Source organism: Pezoporus flaviventris, unplaced genomic scaffold (genome assembly GCF_033815535.1).
Source record: "Pezoporus flaviventris isolate CSIRO_AGI_PZ_B2104156 unplaced genomic scaffold, CSIRO_AGI_Pfla_v1 ptg000025l, whole genome shotgun sequence".
Taxonomy (NCBI): Eukaryota; Metazoa; Chordata; class Aves; order Psittaciformes; family Psittacidae; genus Pezoporus; species Pezoporus flaviventris.
Genome location: NW_026892573.1, coordinates 16,110,643 through 16,128,362, shown reverse-complemented (window position 1 = coordinate 16,128,362; position 17,720 = coordinate 16,110,643). Strand labels below are relative to the sequence as shown.

Genomic DNA, 17,720 nt, shown 5'->3' with positions numbered 1-17,720 from the left:
TTATTTGAGCTATATGCGAAGCTTTACGTCTGAATTCTTCTAAGTTATGGATTCACTGAGTTATAAATGGTCCCCTCCATTCAAAGCAAGTTATCTTGCAATGTATACACTGCAACTGAGAGGAGGAGGCCACCTTTCAAAAGCAGTTGAATGCTTTTCTGTACCCTGGATAAAGCCAGGCATTTGTCCTATTGCTTTAATGGTTTTACTCTGTTGTTTCTTTACTTCAGTATACCAAAGCTTTGGATGTAGAACTGGGCAGAATCTCAAAGTCTGGAGATCATTTACTAAACCTACATCTTTTCAGACTGGCTAAATGTTGGCACAAACAAGAACATTAGTCACCGTCATGACTAATGTTCATTAGTCACATTTTTAGGCTCAGAAACATAACAGCTCAGACTATCCATCAGATTAGATGACCAATCTTTCAGTTACTGGACAAACGTACATTGCTCACAGGTAGAAATGTTATTCTCCTCCTACTTTATAAGTCAGATATTTAACAGTATCTAACCTGGGATCTGGGAATGTTTCCCACCTTTTGCACCAAGGTCCATTCTCTGGCTGAGTACTGAGTTTGTTGGGATAAGGCTCAAATGTATGCCATCACCCATCTTGACCCTGAGCTATTACACTGCTTCTACTGGAAAAATGAGTAGGTGAGATTGACTGCACAGTCCAACTTGCCTCCCAGGGCTCTGGGGACACCTGTAGAACATGCCAGGCCCATAGTTTGGAGATGGCAATGACTTTGTCTAGTAACGGAGGGCTAAGCACGCACACAGGCCTTCCTAGCCTTCCTCCAGAGGTGAAAGTACCATGTGTTTCCTAACCTAGAACTTGCTCCTTCTGGATCTGCCTAAACAAGACTCTGCAGTTATTTAAGCCTGTAGTCAGTATTATTTTCCTGAAAAATTCTGAGAGAAAATTGCAAAGACATATCTTGTAAAAAAATCAGTAGATACTTTAAACACTCAGTAAGTGAAGGGAATGATGCATGAGTTTCAGGATGGTTAATGTTTTCTGTAATTCAGGGACAAGCCCTGGTCCAAAATCCTTCAAGATAATGGGCACTGGACCCACTGAATGCTCTAGTTTCTTCAGAATACAGAGACTTATTATGTTGAGGAGTCACTACTTCATGGTTATAATAGTGTACAAAAATGATGTGTTACTGGAATAGCTAATCTGAGTTTGTAGAAGGCAAACAACTCCTGCAAGCCTGTCACTGATTTCTAATACAGTGTTAAAGGTCAAAATGGCTGCTTTTTAAAGTGAAGAAATGCCTGGTTTAATGTTGAACCAAAGAAAGTATTTAAACCGCTATCCTTTAATACTCTTTAACAAAGCAAAGTCTGAAGGCGACACACAGACATGTTACTGATCTCCCAAAATAACTTCAGGGCTCTGTACCTGCAGGAGCCCTGTGCTGTCCCCAGGGGAAGGAAGTGGTAGCAACACCTTTGCTTTCAGACAGAAATTAAATTTTGGCACATAAGTGAAAGAGAACATTTTCATACATTATTGTTTATGTAACTTCTGGTCTATGTAAATCTCCTGTTACTGTATTAGGACTTTAAAGAGGTTTAAATGTCAAAAGCCTCTCAGCTGATCTTTGAATCACAGTGTTCTTTCAGAGCTTGGTTATATTATTGCCTGAAAGGTGGCAAGACAGAGAAGACATAACAAGAAGTCTGTTATACCACATACTGTGTACCCTGAGCTATGCACAGCTCACTATTTCATTCGTTTTATCTAGTGATTTATAAACTTTGAATGGAAACATTTTTGTGCACTCCAGTCCCTCTTTCAAACACCATTTTTTCTTCCTAGCACCATTTTACTGAAAGATGTGGTATGTGAACAGGGGCAGTAGAGCTCCTCCCTGCTAAAGGGCCCAGGCAGCACTCATGGAAGGTGAACATCCCCACTTAGCTTTGTCCAGCATGGAAATGAGCCAACAGATAATGACAGAGAGGTGAAACAACCCACCGGGAAATAAGGAAAACAAGAGGAAACAAGTTTTTATTGGAGAACACTTGCTAAAAAATCCTTCTCATTTAGATGTAAGTTCAGAGCTACTTGCTGATCGCTGTAGGGTGTAAATCTCCCTTCATGAACATCAAGGAAATACCCACTGCCATCAATATAGTCCTCTGAAATCCTCCCTTGGAAAGTGCTAGGTGTTAGGATGTTGATTTATTACATCTAAATCAGAGATAGAAAGGGCTGCCTAGTAAAAGATGACAAAGGGAGGGATGCTTAAAAGCATGAAAGTAAATGGCATGGTCTCTCCAGGGAGCGAGATATCTGTCTGTCACATCTGTCCCTGAATGCAAAGTGCTGTTCCATCCCTCCTCTCTGATTCACAGAGAACCCCATGACTAGTGGGAAAGATACATTTCCATCTCAGAGTGAATGTAGTGATGCCTGAGGAATTCCGTGAAGTATACTGTATTTCTTAACCCTGGGAATCAGTAACAGCAGTGGAACCAGTGTATCCGATCATTGATTGTGTGTATAAACTGGCCAGTTTCCTTGGGAAACAGGTAAATACTGCACTATGGAGCCTCAATAACTGCCAGAAGACCACTGAAGCAAAGGATTATTTTTCTCCAGTTGTAAATAAAGATCTTTAAACTACACTTCTCTGCCTGGCTCTCAGGGAGGAGGTGTTGCCAGGGAATGTTGTTTTGTTTCTTGTGAAAAGCGCTATTAGCTTCAATGAAGCAGTCAAAGACACTGCTAAACATTCCCCACTGCTGTGACCACTTTTGCAAAGACCCACCAGGATTTAGAAGTCTGATTAGAAGCTTCTGGCCTTATAAGAAACTTGAATAGGGTACAGCTCAGGAAATATTTCTACCACATATTTAGGCCACACTGTGAATTAAATGATGTCTGTAATACATGTTTTCTCAACTGCCCACCCCCCAGCACTTAGAGGTCCCTCTGTTCTGCCTGGGTTGCTGATGTTCTTTTAAAGCAGCAGGTAAATCATTGTGATTTACAGTACGGCATATTAAGATAAATTGAGACATATTTCTTTGATGCCCCAGGTTGTGATGTGATTGACAAGAGCTCTTACCAAGACTAAAAAATGAAACTGTCACCAGTCAGAACTCTTTCAGTGCCAGTCAATGTCACACAACCTTTTCTTCTGCAAAAAATCATGGTAATTTCTAAAAGGAAAAGGGGGCTGGACACAGTTTATGGCTCAGGTTGTGTAAACATCACACCAGAGCACTCTCTTTAGAAGAACTCTGGCTCTCACTCACTCCTGCACCATCTCACTCTTCTTTCTCACATCTTCTGTTGTGTCTGAACTAAAGCAGAAAGCACTTTAGGCCAGGGACTGTATCTTTTTATATTTTGTAAAGCACCTAGAATGCTTTTAGTTGTCCTAAGACAATTGATATTGTATAAAGAGAAATTAATAATTTCTGCTGTAGAAGGAGATTTTTACACAGCTGCCTTAAGTTTGCGACTGCTCTTTTTATAATAATAACAGCAAGAAGAGTTTCAGAAATTGTTAAATTAGGCATGAAGTGTCTAAGTGAATTATGATACCCCAGTACTATGATTACCAAGCACTAAACATCTGCACTGGAACAGAAACTGAATTCCATGGGCAAAATACATAGCTGCTCTATCATTCCATAATGTATTATCATCAAAATCAGTGTTTAACATAAAGTAGGCTTATTCTTTTTGGTCAGAATCCAAAATTTCACTTCTACAGCACAACTTCTAAACTTTCTCCATGCACATACCTCTTCATTTTGGTGCTATGCCATCACATTTTTCATTCTCCACTCTGTTAATATCAACTCTTGTTTGTCTTCAACAAGGACCTTGAAATTTCCACTTGCAATTTACTGTATTTCTGGGCATTCTCTCCAGTGATAGCTTTCAGTTTCCATCTATTTGCTCTTTCCTTACTATTTCTTACCCAGATTCATCTTGCAAGACTACAACCTCCAACCTCCTTTCCTAATAACTAATCAGGCCACTAAATGGTGACTAAAGGTAAAGCTGATGTTAACCAGGAAATGTGCACATTTTGAGTTTAATATTTGAAATAGCACACATACAGGTGGATGTCTCTGCAGTTGTACTGTTTGCCATTTTCCTCCTTTTTAGTAGCTGGTGCAGCGCTGTATTTTTGACTTTTGGCCTGGGAACAGCGTTGATAACACCGATGTTTTTAGTTATCGCTCAGATGTTTAGTCTGACCAAGGACTTTGTGAGCCTCATGCTCTGACAGGGAGGAGGGGAAGCCGGGAGGAAGCAGAGACAGGACACCTGACCCAAACTGACCAAAGAGGTATTCCATACCACAGCACGTCATGCCCAGGATGTAACTGGGAGTTACCTGGAAGGGCTAGGACTGCGGGGTTGGAGGAGGTATGGGTCGGTGCTTGGTCAGGCAGGGTGGAGCGACTTATCGGTTGGCGGGTGGTGAGGTGTTGTATTCTCTTCCCTTGTTGTTTCCCTTATCGTTATTATTATTGGTGGTAGCAGTAGTGATTTGTGTTATACCTTAGTTATTAAACTGTTCTTACCTCAGCCTGTGGGAGTTGCATTCTTTTTATTCTCCTTCCCATCCCTCTGGGAGCAGGGGGAGGGCAAAAAGAGGGGGGGAGGGGGGGAGTGAGAGAGTGACTGCATGATTTATGGCTGACTGGGTTTAAACCACAACACTTTCTTAACAGATCTTCTGCCTATAAGTTACCTGCTTAAATTTAAAACTGTCTGGAGGAAGAATTAACACTTTTCACTTGAGAAAATTAATGTGATCAAGCAGAGGTTCGACTTAGCAGTTTGCGTTTGACATCAGCTTCTTGTATGGATTCATTTATGCATTTAGGCTGTGGTTCCATGATGGCTTATCTAAGCATCACCATCAAAATGGATCTGGTCAGATTTGAGAACATGACTGCCATTCACACAAATTAAACATACTATACAGGAGAGAGTTTAACCTCTGTGGAGTGTTTTCTGGAGGCTTTACGCTGGATGCAGGAGGAAGGATGTTCCTTGATCTAGCATAAAAGTAGAAATATGCAGGCAGATTATATCTGATTAGCTATAAAGCCCGACAGTACAAAATAGATCCATCAGTGTTTTTTTAACAAATTTGAATCTGCAGTGAGTTTATGTTAAAACAAAGCTTGGCTTCAGATGGCCATGGTATTTCTGATGAAACGTGAGGATCTCTGAAGGCAAATTTACCATACTGCCAAACCCTGATGTGCAAGACACTGACATGTGCCCTCTTCCAGTTCTAGCTCTGACAAATCAGGCTGTTAGGTCCACTAATGTCCAGGCCTTTCCCAGCACATGTCCCAGTCAAAATTCCCAAGCAGAATTTTGGGTTGTCCCTGTAACTGCTTTATCATCACCTCTGCCAAGAGTGCAGCTGTAGGAGATAGGGGGTCACACTGGGAGGACTTTACTGCCTGCCCACAACATATATCAGTACCAACACCACTGACTGATGCCAACAGAGCTGAAAGGACTTGCTGACAGCACAGAAGATATTTAGGTATTTGTAACAATTTCTAGAAAACAGAGAGATTTAAAGCCAGAGGAGAATCCTGACAACTGCAGCTGAAATCCTCAGATACGCAGTGTAAGCAATGGCAGAATTATAGCCAGTATTGTCTGTATTCTGCACTGCTTTCCACAACAAGCTGCCCTGCGAAGGAGCAGCACAATAGAGTAACTGATTTCCTTCCTTTCTCTTTTTATTCTAAAACTTTAACCAAGAAGATGTTCTGGCTCAGAATATGGTCACTGGAGAATGAATACATTTTTATATCCATAAAAAGCCATTGTCTTGTTTTAAATGATATTTAAATAACCTTTTTGTTCATTTCCAGAAAATAAGCATAGAAATCAGTTTTGGTATCTAGTAAGACAACAGGATCAACTCATAACGTATTGGTCACCAACCACTTACTGTTGGAGAAATGAACACAAAGGAATGCTTCCCAGAATCTGTTTACAGGATTGAACAATGTTTACATGAAACAGTCGAAGAACTTCACATATCCAGTAAGACAGTTAAAAGTAGTAATGGTACACTTGAAAACAGTAATGGCAAAATTTATCCAGTGATTTGCCACAAATAGTTTGCCCAGTTCTAACCAGTACTGTCTTATAAATTAAGAGACGTTCCCTTATGGGATTTACACAACAGTTTAGCAGCTTTCACTTAACCCTGACCTTTTCTCTCTTCCTTCTCTCAGTTTAGCTGCTATCAGAGGAAAAAGAACCTGAGAAGTGTTATCACAACAAGCTATTTGAACGAGTAGCATCCAGAAGAGAGCGAGAGAAAGTGGTAATCAACAGGCCATATCAAATGTAAAAGAACTAGAGGTGGTACAGTTTAGAAGAAAAACAAATCAATGACTAGAAACAGCCTCTAACAAAAATCCCCATCACGAACTTTCCATGCATTCAGTATATTGACAAAGGGTCTAGATACTGGGGCAGAGCTGACCCAGAGAAGTTTTGATTTTACTGGGCTGTTCTGAATGTTGTTCATGTGCTACATTGCAAATAAAGGTCCCTTTCTGTAACCACAAGAACAATAACAGTGACACCAGAATGCTTCTCATGCCATTCAGGGCAAGTCACTGCAGTGATTTTGTTCAGGCCTCTATTTAGATCTTCTGTCCTTATTGCAGCAATATTTCCGTGGTTTCCGTGGTTCTTCTCCCTTGCTCCGAGTTACGCAACTACTCTGTTTACAGCTTATTTCTTCTCGCTGGAAACAAATGACTCCTAAGAGCCCTTCTTCATTCAGGGAACGCAGATGAAGCTGACAGGGAAGGAGATGTTTGCTACCATCTGCTGGTGAACTAGAGCTGGGGACCAAATGAGCACCATAGACTTGATTTTCTGTATTACCTGACCCCCTCAGCAAGAATCTGCTGATCCACTTTAGTCACATTCATTTAAGGGTTTGGCAGGAGGATAAGAAAATACTGACATTTTTGTTGTCTGACAAGAAACCAGCAAAGGTGGGCATGCTACATTATAAGAAAAATAATCAGAGAAAGGTGGAGAAAGAGATTTCAGTCCTCTAAAGGTGAGCAAATCACTGCTAGCAAAATCTTTGAGGAGACGTGGGAGCTATAGAATTCTCAGAAGTATAATGACAAGAAGAAAACCTTCATCATGGCTCAAGATAGTAAAACTCTGAGATTATTGCTAGAAATAAAAATGTCATCACCTCAAAAAGTCCTATGGCAATAGCTCCCAGATCAGACAACCCAGTCCAAAGCTGATTGTATCAGTGTGCAGTGGGGTTCAGGGTTGCTAAGACAAGTATCTGGGGTCATGGACTATTACTGGACTGTGAATATTGTGAAGAGTTAAGGGAATTTGTCAACCTCTCTTTTGGGTTCATCAAAAGTGACAAAATTGACTAACAAATATATAACATGGGGTGTGCCTGCACCTATGAGCAAGGAGAAAAAAAAGAGGTATCACACAGGCTGGTAAGCCTTGAAACAAGTTCATAGAAGCTGATGTACAAATATCTAGTGTATATAGTGGGGAACTATTTAAAAGCAAGGTGAAAGAAAGCATTTCAAACAAAGACTGGAGGCAGTAGCTCTTTCTGGACAGTTTGCCAGGAATCTTACACTTGGAAGTGCTTAGCAGCTCTATATTTAACAGTTACAAATGAAGTGGGTACTGTTCAAGGAGAAATGTAGTGTTCTACAAGCTGAAAACAATGTTCAAGTAAAGAACAAGCTGAAATTGTTCCCCAGTGGTGCTGAGCCTCCTTATCTCCATCACCTTCCCTGATTCAACAGGATGTGGGAAACAAAGCAGCTCCTTGGACTAATCCAAGACCTTCCTGGATTCAGGCCTAGAATAATCCATAGCAGCATGTGCCACACTCACGCTGCCCTCCTCCTGCGCACACTTGTCTCTCAGGTGCCAATACATGAGGATGCCACTTGCCATCACTGCACTGTCCATCTTGCCATCACTGCACCGCACAGCAGAAGCTCATGGTCTGGCCCTTTGCTACGGTGCACTAAATCCGTACATTAGCCTGTTTCTGTTTGTACTGTATTTACCACTGTTGGTTTTGACACTGGGGATGTATTTAGACACTACCACAACAAAGCAATAACAAACTGTTCACCAATGTGTGCTTCCCCTTGCTGAGCAGGGCAGGTGACTGTAGCTCTATGTAACTCTAACTGAGGTTTCTAAAACAGCAGCAGGGAAGGTTATTCTCAGCCAGAAAAGCTGTGTGCTGCTGCCCACTTCCCATGCCTCCCATCCTACATCCCCATCAGCCCTTCACAAGCAGGAGCACTGTATTCAACTTGCTGCAGAAAGAAAGTGAACACTAAGGTCCGGATTTTTCTGGTTTCCTTATCACAGATACTGCTCCCTTCAGAGGATTTGAACATTGTTCCCACATCCTTAGGGAGGAGTTTACATCACTATTTCTTAACAGCCTTTCAGATGACAGGTTACAGCCCCAACGGCTGTAACTGCCAGGGGAAGAGAGCCATTGTGTAGCTTTGGAAAGCTGGCAACACTGTGTTTGGATCAGGCTCCAACTGCCTGCAAAGCTACCCCCAGCTCATTTATCTATCCATGTCAGGATGATAAAGCACAGCATCAGTTGACAAGAAAACTCCGAGTTAGGTTGATCCCCATCAAGTGAATTTTCTGGTCTTGAATAGAAAGCCACAAACCAGCGGGTTTTGCTGCTTCCCCCTCTACAGTTCAGACAAGGATTCAATGAAACCAAATCACCAACAGTAAGAGAAAATCAATAGGATTCAAGTGTAGCTAATCCTCGCTGAGCAAGTACATTCTGTAACTGAATCTGTTTGTACCCTGCATATTTCAGTTGCATTCATCCAAGCAGCATGTCTTCTATTCATGGGTAAGGAAATGAGTGGTAGGAGTTTGTTGCTATATCAATAGCTACGTGATCTTGCTATCTGCTTTAAAGCCAGGTATAGGACACTAAGAGGCGCAACACGAGACTCCCCAAAAGTTGGCAGCAACTGATTGAAAATGCAACAGTAATTCATGTGAGTGAAACCTGAAAAGCCCTTTGAAGAGGGACTCTGGCCAAGCTGATACTGGCTGCAGTCTGATTTGTGTAACCCCACATGTACCTCAGAGTACTCAGCCCTGTGCTCCGCCTGTAAAGCTCCATGCCTGTTGACAGATCAAGAAGTACCAGCAGCCTGTTCTCTAAGGAGGGTGGAAATGAGTGGAGGCAGACTGATACGGAAAGGTGAGAAAGAACCAGTCCTCTCCTCCAGGCTTTATATTAAAGATGCTTATGTTTTATAATAAAGATGCTTGCTGCTTTGTTTTTCAAGCATTGGTGCCTATGTGAAAAGCCATGTTCAATTCTGAGTTGTCCTGTATCCATACCCTCCCCCACTTCTAATGAAACTAGTTTTTACAAAACAAGAGTGTGAAATGTCTGGAGCAGGAGTCCTGTCTTTTTTGCACTAAAATACCATAGAAATTTATAGTTTACATACAATTAGAATAGGCTTTAGTTAGAATATTTTTTACCAGTCCTTCTAATGAGAAATTAGTTTCTAACAGAAATGAACTCTGCATAGCATAGAGCTGAAAGATAACAATTCAGGACAGAACTTCCACCATTCCTTCCAGCCTCAAGACATCTACAGAGCTGCCACATCCTCCTGGCACTACCAAACTGTGCAAGACTCATCTGCTCGTGGTGCTGTGGTATGTGGAAAAGCAGAACATCTCAGTGTAACCTGCAGTCTGGGCCACTTACTCTTGAAAGAAAAGATTTAGCAGTCTGAAAGTAGATGTGTCTGTCTTCCTCCTCCTGCAGTGACGTGACCTCTTTCAGCTTCTAAAGATTTAATTTACTTGCAGTACCATCTCTGATCTGGCTGATATAAGGATGTAAGCAAGGTAAGGTTGTAGGGAAACAATATCTTTCATTGGCTTCCTCCTACTGTTGAAGTGGAGAGCTCATGTGCCTGAAACCTTGTCAGACTTTTCCAATTGTAAGAGTTGGTCAATAAAAAAATATCCTTTCCTTAAACTAACTTAGCATTATTTATGTAAGTTCTATTGCAGAGCCATCTCTTCTGCTGGCTTAGCATCTCATCTTGTTTTTCCATATAATTGTGCTCACTTTTTCACATATTTTTTACTTAGTACATTTCAGGAAGTTTTACTGCACCATAGATTAAGCCTTTGCTAGTGTTTGCATGTTGCACATATCAATAATTTAAATTATGAAAATAATAGAAGAGCTGGAGAACTGGAAACACTTCCAGTTCCAGGATGCACCTTTCAGTACTCTTCTGTTTGTTCCAGAGGGATTTACTACAATGCACTTACATCTAACAGCCCTCAGCAATGTAATAAATGAGCACTGAAATGAAGCACCCAGGTTATTCACATCCATGTCTGCTCTAGCAAGAGCTCAGGAGTCAGGGTCAGGTAGGAACACTGCAGCATGGTAAAATCCAGTATCCTTTTCCATTCAATCCCCTCTTCTAAGTGCCTTGCAGCCGAAAGGCAAAGAGTTGTAAATCCTTGCAACTCTGATACGAAGGTAGAAAAATCTTTAACACACCATTAATAAGTATAAGTAAAGTCATTCTATGTTGTGTTGAAATTATCTTTTCACTACCATTTAGTGAACATGCATGTTTGGAAATGTACGTTTTCCTAATAAATAGGGAAACTGAAGCAATATCACCATACCTATCTCTCACAGAGAGAGGATGTCAAGTAAAACTAATTTCATGTGAATTTTGCTCCAAAAAACTTTTTCCCCAGAAGACAGGTTTTTATTTGGTGTATGATGCTACATATAGCACAGATCTAGGGCTTGGGACCACACTGTACTAGGCCTTTTAAAGAATTTCTAATAACAGCTTCTGAGCACTGTCTACCTCACAAGTCAAGAGAAAAGACAAGTCTGAGACTGAGAAAATGATACAGCAAAGATACATGGCAACTATTTATGCAGCATAATGAATCCTGAACTGCTAAAGCAAGAGCAATTACCCTGCTCTGCTACTGTATCTAGTTATTCATAATTATCTCACATTTGAGAGTCATAATAACAGACAGAGGTGAGGTTTCTACAGTAACTGCTCTATAAGTAACAGACTCTAAAATTAAGTTTTTAAAGCAACACTTCAGAAGATAGTGGCTGTCTTCTCAAAGTGCACTATAGTGAAAGCACACACTCACTAGAAGAGAAATGCAAGGCAATGAACCTGGTCCCAGATTATCCTGACAATGCTGGTGTCTTAAGGATGAGATGGGAACATTTGTCTCAAGGAAATGAAGATCTGAACTGAATTGCTGAATGGGAGAAGGAGCTGATGTGCAAAGCATCTTTAGCTTCTGCCATATTTTATAACAACCCCATGCCGGATAAATTATGAATCTAAGTGGTTTTTTTCTTCTAGTCCCTTATCATAGGGATGTAAATTTTTCTAATTTATTGTACCTCAATACAGCTCACAAATTCTTGCAATCCCTAAATTATCTAGGAAGCTTGAAATATTTGCTGAAGCAGTGTCTCTTCCTTTCAGAAAGAGTAGCTTGTGTTTCTGTACCCCTCTGGATTAGCTGTAATGCTATGCATTACATATGCCATATACTGGCGTTTCCAGACCAGAATGAGGAAAGTGACCATGAATTTGGCTATTTTAGAAGTTAAATGTAAAAAGCTATAAAGGCAATGAATAAGCTGTTCTCTAGAACCAGATCCAACTCCATCCAACCAGTCATGCATACGCCACTATGCAGTGCAGTTCCATTAAAATGTTATTACCCCCCTTAACATTTTGTAAACACAGCCTAAAGTTGGGAAAACAGTTTAGATACTCATTTTCCTTTACCATCAACCTTTTTAAATGATGCATATCTGAGCTTACCTTCCACGTGATGGAGGGGCAGGCTGCCAAGGTGAAGGTAACTTTCTCTGTCACTACATTGAAGGTGACACGAAACATGGTTTGTATTCCAGTGGCCTCAGACCCAGGGTAGAAATCTTCAGTGACGGTCACACTGCTCAGTTGTGTACATGCTGCCAGGCTCCTGTCACACTGTGCTGTACATTCAGTAAACCCATAACGTTATGATGGAAGTTGAAGCCTGAAACAGCTGTAACGTTCAGCTTTTCCCAGCAGCCTTGCTCCTGTGTGTCAGAACTAATCAGATTAGCTGGTTTTACTTGTCTGAGTTGGGACTAACAGGTTAGCAGAACAGTTTGGGTGGGGGAAGGGAGCAGTAAATAAATCAAATTAGGGCATTTACTAAGCAGCTGAGATTTCCTTCCTGCTTGCCTTTGTCTCTTTACAGGACTCACACAGAGCCAGGACAATGCACCACAAAAAAGCAGCTTTGTTTTAGAACAGCTCTTTGTATAGGAGAATTTCTCAAACTTTGCCTTAATTTGATTCGTTTTTGGTTGCCAGTTATCACCAAGAGGAGAGCTCTCCCAGAGCGGCCTGGATGTCATGCAGATAAACAAGTCTCCGACAAAAAGGGCATGTATTGTGCTTTTTTCATCCCACAATACCCACCAAGGCAACACACTGGCTGTGCCGAGAGATCAGTCACACTATCTGCTCTGCACAGTGCTAGAGAGCAAGATTCACAAATGGCCTAATCTGAAGACTAGGGCAAAAGGGTCAGATGGACAAGACAGGACAAGACAGGACAGGGCAGGAAAGGTACGTTTTTACTATTCTCAGTCTGCTTTAGAGTACTTTTTCCAATTCTATTACTGACTGTGGCAGATTTACCCTCATGGGAAGGAAAACTCAAAAGAAGAAAGGAAAAAGGGAAATGAAGTAGTATAATAGACACCATTAACAGTGGTTGACTGGATGCATAGTCTGTGCTACATGATGCAGGAGATGATGCACGTGGGAGACACTTCCTGCATGAAGTGGTCTCCCTCAGCAGCTGCAGTCAGTTCTGACTGACACCATCACATAGTAGTACCAGCACGTGAGGAACAGACTTAGTTTTGGTAACTTGTCCCTCGTCTATATTTATCTTTCCAAAAATAGGCCTGTAGTTCATTAATCACCCAATTTCCTTCCTTGCCAGTGGAAAAAGATAGGTGGGATAAACAGCCCTCTGAAACTGCCTCTTTCTTACCACCAGCTAAAGAGAGAGATCAAGGTGCTTGGTGACAGCCAGCATGGTTTCACTAAGGGCAAATCCTGCCTGATCAATTTGATGGCCTCCTATGATGGGGCTACAGAACTGATGGACAGGGGTAGAGCAGCTGATGTCATCTACCTGGACTTGTGCAAAGCGTTCAACACTGTCCCACACGACATCCCTGCCTCTAAATTGGAGAGACATCAATTTGATGGATGGACCACTCGGTGGATAAAGAACTGGCTGGATGGCTGCACACAAAGAGTTGTGGTCAATGTCTCAATGTCCGGCTGGAGACCAGTAACGAGTGGTGTCCCTCAGGGATCGGTGTTGGGACCGGTCTTGTTCAACATCTTCGTCGCTGACATGGACAGTGGGATTGAGTGTGCCCTCAGCAAGTTTGCCATGACACCAAGCTGTGTGGTTTGGTTGATACCCTGGAGGGAAGGAATGCCATCCAGAGGGACCTTGACACGCTTGTGAGGTGGGCTGATGCCAACCTCATGAAGTTTAACCATGCCAAGTGCAGGGTCCTACACCGGGGTCGGAGCAATCCCAGGCACAGCTACAGGTTGGGCAGAGAAGAGATTCAGAGCAGCCCTGTGAAGGACTTGGGGGTGTTGGTGGATGAGAAAATGAACATGAGCCGGCTTCAGTGTGTGCTCACAGCCCAGAAAGCCAACCGTATCCTGGGCTGCATCAAAAGGAGCGTGACCAGCAGGTTGAAGGAGGTGATCCTGCCCCTCTACTCTGCTCTCGTGAGACCTCACTTGGAGTATTGTGTGCAGTTCTGGTGTCCTCAACATAAAAAGGACATGGAACTGTTGGAACAAGTCCAGAGAAGGGCCATGAGGATGATCAGGGGACTGGAGCACCTCCCGTATGAAGACAGGCTGAGGAAGTTGGGGCTGTTCAGCCTGGAGAAGAGAAGGCTGCATGGAGACCTCATAGCAGCCTTCCAGTATCTGAAGGGGGCCTGTAGGGATGCTGGGGAGGGACTCTTGATTAGGGACTGTAATGATAGGACAAGGGGTAACGGGTTAAAACTTAAACAGGGGAAGTTTAGATTGGATATAAGGAGGAAATTCTTTCCTGTTAGGGTGGTGAGGCACTGGAATGGGTTGCCCAGGGAGGTTGTGAATGCTCCATCCCTGGCAGTGTTCAAGACCAGGTTGGGCGAGGCCTTGGGTGATATGGTTTAGTGTGAGGTGTCCGTGCCCATGGCAGGGGGGTTGGAACTTGATGATCTTGAGGTCCTTTCCAACCCTAACTATTCTATGATTCTATGTGTTGACATTTCAGAAAACTGATGTGACTTGAGATTAATACCTCCCTTGAAAACTGACTATTGAGTGTTAACACTTAGTTCAAAGATGTATTGGCTTTCTCCTACTTGCTCTGTGGGTCTGGTCTGTGACTCTAGACAGATGTTTGTTGCCAAGTGAGGAAGCTGTCAAAATGCCCTGAGTATGTTTCATTCTTCTGGTCAGTAACTGTACCACGAGTAACACATTCGTAATGTTGGAAAGAGGCTAAACTGGAACCCTTTACTCTTGCCAGTGAATACCTACTCATACAAAGGTTGCAGCAACATTAGACATGCAACAACTCACCGAGGGGAGTAGTACATTGACAATCTGACTTTGTAAAACATATTTTAGTCTAATAATCTAATTCTTGTGGTCCAGAGGAAGCCACACACCATGCAAAAGCTAAGGAATGCCCCAAACCTTTTGATGACAGCATATGGCTTGATTCCTGTATGTTAGTACCTGAACTGGCAGAACTGAAGTCCAGTGTCTTTAAAGGGCACAAAAGCCACATCACAAAACCATTATTTGAAATCATAACAGACCGTTTGGCTCATCCCAGTATCAGGATCCCTCCCCAAAAGGTCAATAAACCAACCAGCCTGTGTTCAATTACCTTCAACCTGAATAAAATGAAAAAGGAGAATTTCATAGGAAGCCCACTGTGAACACAGGTGTATGGATCTGATGCACAGAAATCATCTGTTTGGTGGGATTAGGTTGAAAGGGGGCTTTGTTATTTTATAAAGAGAAAATAAGATTCAGCTCCCTGCAAATAATATATTGATAGGAAAATACTTGCATATTTCTGAAGAGACTTGTGCACACTGAAAAATGTTTCTTTCCTTTCCACAACTGATTTCCTACAGTCTGCTTTCATTTACTTGTCTTATTTAGATTTGTTTAGGAATAGTCAAGCACCAGTCAATGAAATGAGGCAAAATCAGATGAAATATCTTATTTCTCTGATTTTATAAAGACTACATGTTGTTTTTTTCTTTAAAGTGCAGGTTTACTGAGAATCTGACGTAGAAAGTTTCCTTCATGAGAAAAGATATATTTCCAAGATGGCTTCCCTGTAAACTGTCTTCCAAGTGCCAACAGTGCTGTTCCAATGAGATGTAGCTGTTGCAGAAAGTCAGGCTCAGGTTAAGACAGGTCCTCCAATAGTTTGCGCCACACTGATAGAGAGCTCTGGGGATGAAAACCTGTAGCATGAAGACACATGATTCTTAGGTTGATATGTCTTTAGTGCCCACTGTGCTGCTGAGCACAAATATTGGTGTTTCTGTCTATTTTTAATCGAAGCAACAGTCTCATAACTTCAGAAAACAACAATAATCATGATTCAAGGTCATTACAGGTGCATAGCCTGGTGTAACTAATTCTCACTTCCCAAGAAAAAAAGCACAGGGCAAGTTAAACTGCTTTTGGAAGAAGAAATCTCTGTCATATGCTTCTACAAAGAAAAAGCAGAATACTTTTATAACATTATCCACAAATTACTTCTGGGAGTAATTTCATTGCATAAATAAATATGATTTGAGTCATAATAAAATAACAAATGTATTTTATTCCACAACTGTTACATTTATAAATCATCTTTGACATGTAACTCATTGCCTGCAGTACCAGTTCTTTGTAATAATTTTCCAATTGTCTTAACTTGGGTCTCAATCATACAGATTAAATCTGAGACATAGACCACCTTCAATTCCCATCTTTGCACAGCAAAGCATCTAGCATAAGATCATCAACCCTGGAAAGGGCTACTGGACACAATTATGGTAAGAAAAAAAAGAAGGAGCCTAGCATATGAAGCCTCCAAACTAAATATCCAGCCAATACTAGATACCTTTTCTTCCTCTCCACATTATCCTTCAGCTTCTCTCTCCTCTTGTCTCTCTTCCTTATTTATGATTTATGCCTTCTTTTCATGTCTTGTTACCATATGCACTGTAAGTTCCTCAGGGCAGTATTTGATTTATTCTACATACATCAGAGTTTCTTGAGCATAAATGAATTATCAATTAAGAAACTCAACATTAAGAAAAGCCAGGCTGAGATCAGTCAGCCTGAATTACCACCTAAAAGTATTTAGAAAAGTTATTCCTCAGGCACCTTTTCTCCTCCTGTTAATCCAAAGACGTGAATAATACATATGTTTAAAAAAATCCATTTTTTTAATATGCTGAATACACTGACTTAGAAAATTGTGTAGAACATCACAAGGGGAAGCTTAGTGACAAATGCTGGTTTATGGTGTACTCAGAAATAACCACTATTAATCATTAGTACCCATCCCTCTGCCTACAAACCATATATGTCAGCATGCATCCTGCTTTTCCATGACATCCCACACTTCTCTTCCTTCCCAAAGAAATGAGCAAATCCAGAAGTACATCCCAACACAGCAACAATTCTGGGCATAGATTTTAGATCCATCCAGAAAGATGGAGTTCCTACCCATCTTAACATACAAGGTTAATTGAGACACTGTTGTTCTGTGCTAGTACCTGTTCCTCCCATAGATACATGTGGGATTTAGTCCATGAAATATATGTAACATCGCATCTTCTTAGTGTCTCACAGACAAGCAGTGTGACTTTCCTCCAGAGTCGGTGTTATAATAGCAAAGCAAACTGTGAATAGCAGGGGACAGACTTAATTAAGGTTTTAATTAGGGTCTTGTCCCAAACACTGATTTAAAGCCACATATACTCACACAGAATGTGCCACCACAAACCACCATCACTAATTTTCAGTCTGCTGTCAAAAATCAAAGATGAAAGAAAGTGTAAATGGAAGGCAGGCAGAAGCAGCATAATCTGCTTTCTGATGGTGTAAGTTTTTTGGTCAAACATAAAGGGCAAAGTTCATAGAGGGAAGCTGTTTATAAATCTGAATACCTCATTTAATGAATCTGATGATGAGACACCTGTATTAGGCGAACAAAAGCTAATTGTACATCTTCATATCACCTCAGAAAGTATGTAACAGGTGACTGGTGCATTTTGATTGCCAGTCAGCTCGCGTAAGTAGAATTTCAGGTTTCATTTATCCTTATGGACATTGCTATTTGCTCTCTGAAGTGTTTTGCAGGTCTGTTAGCCCAGCATCTCCCAGCTGACCCAATGGAAAATGACAGCTTTCACACACTACGTCTGCTTTGAAAATATGTGGTTAAAGCTGCCTCAATTAATTTCCCATCTCTTTGGATTT

General features: G+C 41.4%; 1 protein-coding gene across 2 annotated transcripts in view; it reads right to left on the bottom strand.

Moving 5' to 3' along the window:
- The window catches only part of SPATA13 (spermatogenesis associated 13), a 149,314-nt gene extending 137,135 nt beyond the window's left edge, over nt 1–12,179 (bottom strand). Inside the window, exon 1 of one of the 2 annotated variants that reach the window (XM_061457641.1) lies at nt 11,949–12,179. In XM_061457641.1, the coding sequence (XP_061313625.1) occupies nt 11,949–12,026 (78 nt within the window). In that variant the 5' untranslated portion in view covers nt 12,027–12,179. The remainder of the gene's footprint in view (nt 1–11,948) is intronic. The other variant, XM_061457636.1, reaches the window with a different exon arrangement.
- Between the last annotated feature and the right edge of the window lie 5,541 nt (nt 12,180–17,720).